The sequence below is a fragment of the Octopus bimaculoides genome, chromosome 1 (genome assembly GCF_001194135.2).
Source record: "Octopus bimaculoides isolate UCB-OBI-ISO-001 chromosome 1, ASM119413v2, whole genome shotgun sequence".
Classification (NCBI taxonomy): Eukaryota; Metazoa; Mollusca; class Cephalopoda; order Octopoda; family Octopodidae; genus Octopus; species Octopus bimaculoides.
In genome coordinates, this window is record NC_068981.1 from 146,899,339 (window position 1) to 146,907,350 (window position 8,012).

Below are 8,012 nucleotides of genomic sequence, written 5' to 3' on the forward strand. Positions count from 1 at the left end.
AGTAAACGCAATTTTAAAAATCTAATTACTGCACTGGAAAGATCAGATCGAGAAAATTCCATTGATGTAAACATTTTTACGAAAAAGTGGAAAATGTGGATTTCTATAAACTTTCAAAAAGGCTTCACACAAACACACAATTTCAGATTTATATATTAAGATATGTATGTGTGTCTGTGTTTGTCCCCCCACCATCGCTTGACAACCGATGCTGGTGTGTTTACGTCCCCATAACTTAGCGGTTCGGCAAAAAGAGACCGATAGAATAAGTACTAGGCTTACAAAGAATGAGTACTGGGGTCGATTTTCTTGACTAAAAGGCGGTGCTCAAGCATGGCCACAGTCAAATGACTGAGACAAGTAAAAGAGTAGAGTAAAAGAGAGTATATATCCATATTTATATTTTTACTAAATATGTAGGTATGCAGACATATACACTCTCACACATATATACATGCACATACACTCATACATATACTCATAGCACATATATAAATACATGTGTATACGTTAATAGACATTTATGACCATCTACTTATACGCATAAACACATGTTCACACACACGCACAAGAGCATACATATCCCAAAACATATATAGATGCAAACACATACTTACATACACAGATACACATTTACTTAAGTACATATACACATTTATATCCGGAAATATATTACATAGGATGAAAGGAAAAGAAAAAGTATAGAAAGATAGGGAGGGGGAAAGAGAAAACAAGGTAAAAAGGAGAGAGAGGGAGGAGAGAGTAATAGGCAAAATTATATAGATAAAGGTAGGAAGAGAAAAAAGAAGAGAAGAATAAAGTTATGGGAAGTAAGATAGAAGAATAAAGAAAAGAATTTGCAGAAAATTATTATTAAGTAATGGGTTGATACTATTTGAAAAACTGAAGAAATGTTTTTTCCAGTGTATACACTTGTAAACTTTCTTGGTAAACCTGTTTACCAGGTTATGTTTAGAAAAGAGAATAAAAAATTGCTTTTTCCTACATAGAAAATAAAAAGATTTCCCTTTATCATAGGGAAAAGATATAGATAAAATTTTCCATTCCAAAGAAGGTGCCAGATTAGTTTACTAAGTCCAGTGGAGTTAAGCTTTTGATTGTATTTGAAGGTAGAAAAATGGTTAGCCAGTCTGGATTTCAAAAACGTAGGGGATACACCTATATAAAAAAATTCCTTGCTACCAGAGGTAACACTGCATTGGTATATGGTATTTTTAATTTGGCAGTTTCCATTTAGGACACAGGTTTTATTAGGGCCACAACTGCAAATGCTGGTTACATTGATGTTATCATTTAAGGAGAGATTATCGTTAATATTATTGTTAGTGTTAATAAGGTTACTAGAATTATTAGGAGAGAAATTGTAACATTTTAGGATATGACTGTTATGTGAAGTTATAATTTGTGAGACGTTGTTTGTGTTAGACAAACCTACTCTGATACAGTGTATGTTGAAAACCGAGTGGTACCTTGAATAAATCGGAAAGTTTCTTTCTATAGCTTGACGAAATAAGAGGGGAAGGTTACTTTTTACTTGTTTACTGTACGAAATAATCAACCAAATATTTTTATTAGGGTTGTGTGATTGTTTGCGAGATTTATTATTTAAAAACTTAGTGTTATTATTGTAGCTTAAAAAGGAAGAGGAAGCATGGTTACTTCCCTTTGACTGTTTATTTTTAGGATTACGAGGGTAAGGAGAATGGTTACTTTGATGAAATTGGGTATTGTTTAGAATATTGACAATAGAAAGAGCAAGATAAGTTCTCTTGTTGTTATTGTGTCTATTACTCTTATTAATGTTATTACTACTGTATGTAATGTATGTATATGAGTGCGTGCTTGCCCGTGTGTGCATGCATGTATGTGTGTATGTGTGTGTGTGTGTGTGTGTGTGTGTGTGTGTGAGCGCGTTCTCTTTCTCTTTTTAATTTAACGTAAATTCTGACCAGCCACCTGCTTGGTAACAAAGTCTTGGAGGAAAGCATCTTGTTTAGTTCATCATCCTTTAAATCTTAAGAAGGTCTCACAGGTTTTATAGTCTCAGATATCATGATCATTTGTAGTGTATGATTTGAGGATTTGCATCCTCTCTCCAAGAACCCAAGTTCAGCCATATTTTGCTCCAGATGAGTCGCTATATATCCTGTTACTCTAATAATGATAAGGATAATTCTCAAAGTGTATCTTGGGTAGTGGATTTTCAAACTCTTCATCAATGGTCAATGGATGTCCTCTTTCTTTTGTATTTTCCAAACCATATTGGTGCTCAGAGGGTAGCTGACTTCCACAACAGAACATATCTTTTCCTTGTGGTCCCACACAGCAATATTTGGCTGGTTATGTTTCAACTTGGTGACTGTTATAATTTTTAAGTCTTACAAATATTCTTGTGACCAATCGGTTTCAATATAGCCAACTTTATCTGTAGTACATTCAATGATGATGATGATAACAATGATATGTATGTGTGTGTGTGTATACATGTGTGATTGGTTATGGTTCTTAGTCAAAAAACAAAATGCACTTGACTATGAATATGGAGAACTAGTACAAGAGAATTTATTGACTATCATACTAACAAACAATAACCATGAATTAGAGTTTCATCCGATGATCATATCATAGATGGAAGCTCAACTCTGCCCCTTCCAACAAAAATTGAGTTGTATGGAAATCCTGTGTACAAAGCCTATTGGTGACAGGAGAAACTTATTATTTTATGGCAACATGTTGTCATTATTATGAGTTTAGAGACAATCGACTGAGAGTCAAAAAGTTATTTCCTTTGATCAAGAAAAAGTCAGTTTAAAAATCCAGGTCAGAAGTAATGCAACATTATAAGTATAGAAAGAAAAAAAGATAGAGAGACAGTGAGAGATAAATAAATAAACAAATACTGAATAAAAGTACAAAAATATTCTAATGAAAGGCTGAATGGAAAGTCAACTATGAGAAGCAATCATGGGGAGAGGAAACAATGATGTCATTTCCCAAAGGCAGCTTGGGCAAGTATTTTTATTGCGTAAATAAGGTGTAAATGTTTCCAGCTTGGTATTTAGGTACATTATGTGTGTGAGGCAAACCCAACTACCTGTCTCTTCTCCACTGAACATAATCTGCATTGAAAGAACAGAAGTGAATTCTGAATGCAAAAACTTGTAGGAATGTAAATTTTAAAAAATTAACATTTTCCTAAGGAGGAAAAAAATTATAATTATTGCTAATAGTACAGGGCAGTAACTCAGGGCTAAGAAGAAAAGAGTTATAGCCCTGACGAAAGAAAAGATAAAGGACCCAGTTAAAAATGAGAAAAGCTGAAAAGAGAGGTAGAGAGTTGCAATAAAGGACAAGAAGGAAGTTAGACAGACAAACCAACAAAGGGAAGGAAGGAGAGGGAAAGAAATGAAGTAAGAAAAGAAATGAAGTAAGAAAAGAAATGAAGTAAGAAAAGAAATGAAGTAAGAAAAGAAAGAAGGTAAAAATGAAGGGCAAAAGGGAATAAGCAAGAGAGAGGAGGATAAAAGGGGAAAGGAAGGGGCAAAGAAAAGATAGTTTGAAAGAATGCATGTAGTACGAGCCATGAGAAGCAACAGGGAAGGAAGGACCATTGTTGTTAACTCACCTATTGCAGCTTGGACCAATGTTTGATGATAAACATTTGCTCATCCAAACAAAATGTAAAAGTTACAAATTTGGCATTTAGGTATGAGCGAGTTCTTAAGTATCTGCCTCTTCTGAAGGCTGTTTTAAAATAAAAACATGAAATAAAGTTTGAAGCTTGTTCATTATTTATGGCATGGCTTCTACAAATCAAGCAAAGCTAAGATAGATTCTTATACACTACCAGTTATTACTGGTGATAATTTTTAATACACTGATTTCTTTTACTTGTGTCATGCTCATTCATATAAACTGTTCAGTGGTTTTAAATGTGCAAAAGCTCCAATGTGTTATTAATACAAAGGTGAATTCCAGTCTTTGGTGTACACCTGACATCTTTTCGTGGCATGGCAAGATGGATTTCAATCTCTTGGTGTGCCAGCATAGAAAAGTTTGTCTACTTTATTGTAAAGTGATCTTTGATTCCATTTATTTCAATTTATGATTTCTTTAATGTAATTTAATAGACATCTCTCAAAATAAACTACTGTCTAGTCTGATCTTTATTAGTTGACAAATCATTAAAAGAACCAAACTTTCATTTTTTTTTTTTCTTCAGTTTAACCTTGCTTCCTAAAATCTTAGACATCTCAGCACCATTGTAACTAAGAATAGATAAGCTTGGTTTTCAGATGAATAATTGACTCTTTCACCAGTTATGAAAATTGATGAATGTTTGGGAATATCAACTTGTGGAATCAAGTACTTTAAAACCCGAGTATCTAACAATAGCAACTCTTTATCCAAACTTCAAGTGGATGCCATCCACTTCCAGTATCTACCTACTCTGTTAAAGACACATGAGTTTTACATCCAATAGCCTTTAGGCACAAAAAAAAAAAAACAGTAAGTAGGCATAACTACAGAGTGGTACTCCCACCCCAATTTTGTTAGTTCATAACTTCCATAAAAATGCAGTTTTTAATGAAGTTTTACAGATACATTTTCTTGTGTGTATATCATGATTATGCTGGTATAACAGAGATTTTTTTTTTCTGATCAATCTTCCTCACTGACTTTGTTACTACCAATTTTGATAACTTAAGTATTACAGTTCTATATTTAAGAGATGAGGAATTATGTACATTATTTACATTATTTACATTTGACGGGATATTTGTCCTCATCTTGTTTGTTGTTAACACAACGTTTCGACTGATATACCCTCCAGCCTTCATCGGGTGTCTTGGGGAAATTTCGAACCTGGGTTCTCATTCCTAAGGTATTTTTTGATGTTATTATTATTATTACTATTCAGGTCACTGCCTGGAATCGAACTCGGAATCTTGGGGTTAGTAGCCCGTGCTCTTAACCACTATGCCATATGGCGCAGTGGTTAAGAGCGCGGGCTACTAACCCCAAGATTCCAAGTTCGATTCCAGGCAGTGACCTGAATAATAATAATGATAATAATAATAATAATAATGATGTTGATAATAATGATAATGATAATAATAATAATAACAACATCGAAAAATACTTTAGGAATGAAAACCCAGGTTCGAAATTTCCCAAAGACACCTGATGAAGGCCGGAGGGTATATCAGCCAAAACATTGTGTTAACAACAAACAAGATGAGGACAAATATCTGTCAAATGTAAATAATTTAAATAATGTAAATAATGAACTTAAGTATTGTCACTTTTGTTTTTTCTAATTTATATGTTTGAAACATTAACATTATGAAATCTACACTCTCAAAAGTGCATTTCTGTACAATTCTATTTAAAAAAGATCCCCTTTTAAAGAGAGTTATGTGAAGTCAATGCCAGGAGGTGGGGGATCATCTGAAATTTCTTAAGAATTTAAAAAATTAATGTTACTAACATAACTGTGCTCTATGCCATTGGAAGCATATATCTACAAAATTTCATTCTGTGATAAACATTTTCATGAAAGTTACAAGCAAACAAAGTTGGTGGGTACCAGCATATAGTTATGTCAGTAAAATGTTTATATCCAAGTTTATTTCTTCACAACTTTTGAACACCTTTGCAATGTGATCAAACTTTCAAACAAATGTCTTGATTTTAAAATTGCTTAAGTCATTTGACACCAACTTGCCTGAGACTGCACTGGGTTCTATGATACAAACTTCCACTTTGAAAGTGATCTAAATTAAAACCTTCAATCAAAATTTCATGTTCTAAACACCAGATTAACTACAAAGTTATTTTACTAAATTATTTATGATTTTCAAAAGTTACTTTACTCCTAGAATAATTCTAAAGGCAACTGATTTGCCATTTGAATTTTGAATTTCTCATTAGACTCAGTTTTGTTATAATCACTAATGAATCTGAAGAACAATCATTAAAAGTTCTTAGAGAAAATCTTACCGACACTGTCTTTTCACAAGATCAGTTTCATCTTTGTCTGTCAAGAGTAGAGAATCCTAATTGTCACTCTATTCTAATATCACATAGCAAAACCAAGAATATTGTTTATCCTTGGCTTTTTGAAGGAACAAATAAGTGAATAAGATCAATTTGCACCAATCCCTACTTCAATAACAATTTGCAGAGATTTTAATACTTTACTCATATAGTTTGTAATAAAGGCTGAATTTTCCATATTACTGCAAAGTGATTTTCAATAAAATACCCAGGCATCTGCAAAGCACTTCAGCTAGTATGTGTATATCTCTCCATATATATATATATATATATATATATATATATACACACATACACACATGTGTGTGTATATATACAGGGTGTCCACAAAGTGTGCATACATGGGGCTTAACACATACTTTAAGAAATTATTATTTCTTATATTTAATTGTTTATGTCATGATTTTATTTATTCCATGTACCCAGACCTTGTGGACACCTGTATATTTATAAATGTATGTATAAACGTTTGTGTGTGTGTGTATATATATATATATATATATATATATATATATATATATATATATATGTATGTATGTATGTATGCATATGTATGTGTACATGTATATATATGTATGTGTAAGTATGTATGTATGTATATGTACGTTTGCAGACAGCATTTGACTTAGTTCAGAAGATGTACAGTTTTCCTTACAAAAACACCAACAGACATCACCCTGTGTTTTATCATTGTGAGGTCAGATCGTACAACCAAGTTGGAGTTTTATGTCATGAACTTGGTTTTCTTAAATCATAAACTTCATTACGTTTCTAATGAATTGACAGTAACTAGGTAGAAATTTGTAAGTGATTACCAGCATTTGTGTTTGAATGTTATTTATTTTACTTGATCAATGCTAAGTAAACAATAAATGTATTTCACTTGGCATGTCATTTGCTAACTGACAAAAGATCCAATGATGAATACATCTGTTACTTGTTAGTTTATTCAGCCAACAACACCTCACTACCATAGTGCGATTAAACATAGAAGCGAAGCATGCATAATTAGTTCCAGGTAGAATTGTTGAATATGGCAAACAATGCAGCAACAGGGAAGTTGAGCAACAGCATGGACCATCATCAACTGTAAAAAATTATTTATGACTGGAGGAAACAGGAGGAGACGTTAAAGGAAATGGAAAAAAAAAAACATATAGACTTTATCATAAAGAAATAACTTTTATTCAACTCAAGAAAGACATAAAATTATGGATATACAATCAATAACGTATGAGGTATACAGTCTCAACAAAGATGATAATGTGTGAGGTAGGATATGGAAAATGCTTATGATTTTACTGATCTTCATCTTTGTGCAGCATAGTTATGAAGAGGTATAGTGCATGCATAAAACTAAAGACCAGGTTGCATGGAAGATACCTGATAAATATGAAGAAAGTATCCAAAAATTTCCCAAATGTTACCAACGCTAGGATGGAAGTAAATTATGAAAATAAGCAATAGGGATGAAATGCCATTAATATATGATGTACCATCAAATAAAGTAGTGAAGCTTGAAGAACAGAATAAAAATAAAATAATAAAAGATAGAATTTAAAAAATAAGGAAACTTAAATATTAAACAAAATAAAAAAAAATGTTTGAAGAAATAAAAATAGTCAGTAAATAAGAAAAGAGAAGGAAGAGGTCAAATGTTTGGGCGCCAGGAGTTGTACAAAGTTGTTAAAAATAAAGAAAAGGAGAGGGGAAGAAAGAGTGGGGTTTAGGGTAGATGGATGCTGACTTTAAGGTAGTCATAGTGAATATTAGGAGTGGCTGTGTGGTAAGTAGCTAGCTTACCAACCACATGGTTCCGGGTTCAGTCCCACTGCGCGGCATCTTGGGCAAGTGTCTTCTACTATAGCCTCGGGCCGACCAAAGCCTTGTGAGTGGATTTGGTAGACGGAAACTGAAAGAAGCCCGTCGTA

General features: G+C 32.8%; 1 protein-coding gene across 1 annotated transcript in view; it reads left to right on the forward strand.

Annotated features, from left to right (window-relative positions):
• The first annotated feature begins 2,939 nt into the window (after positions 1-2,939).
• Positions 2,940-8,012, forward strand: part of LOC106868726 (peroxisomal trans-2-enoyl-CoA reductase) — a 61,200-nt gene continuing 56,127 nt past the window's right edge. The window contains exon 1 of the mRNA XM_052971348.1: positions 2,940-3,029. Within this exon, the coding sequence (XP_052827308.1) occupies positions 3,002-3,029 (28 nt within the window). The 5' untranslated portion in view covers positions 2,940-3,001. The remainder of the gene's footprint in view (positions 3,030-8,012) is intronic.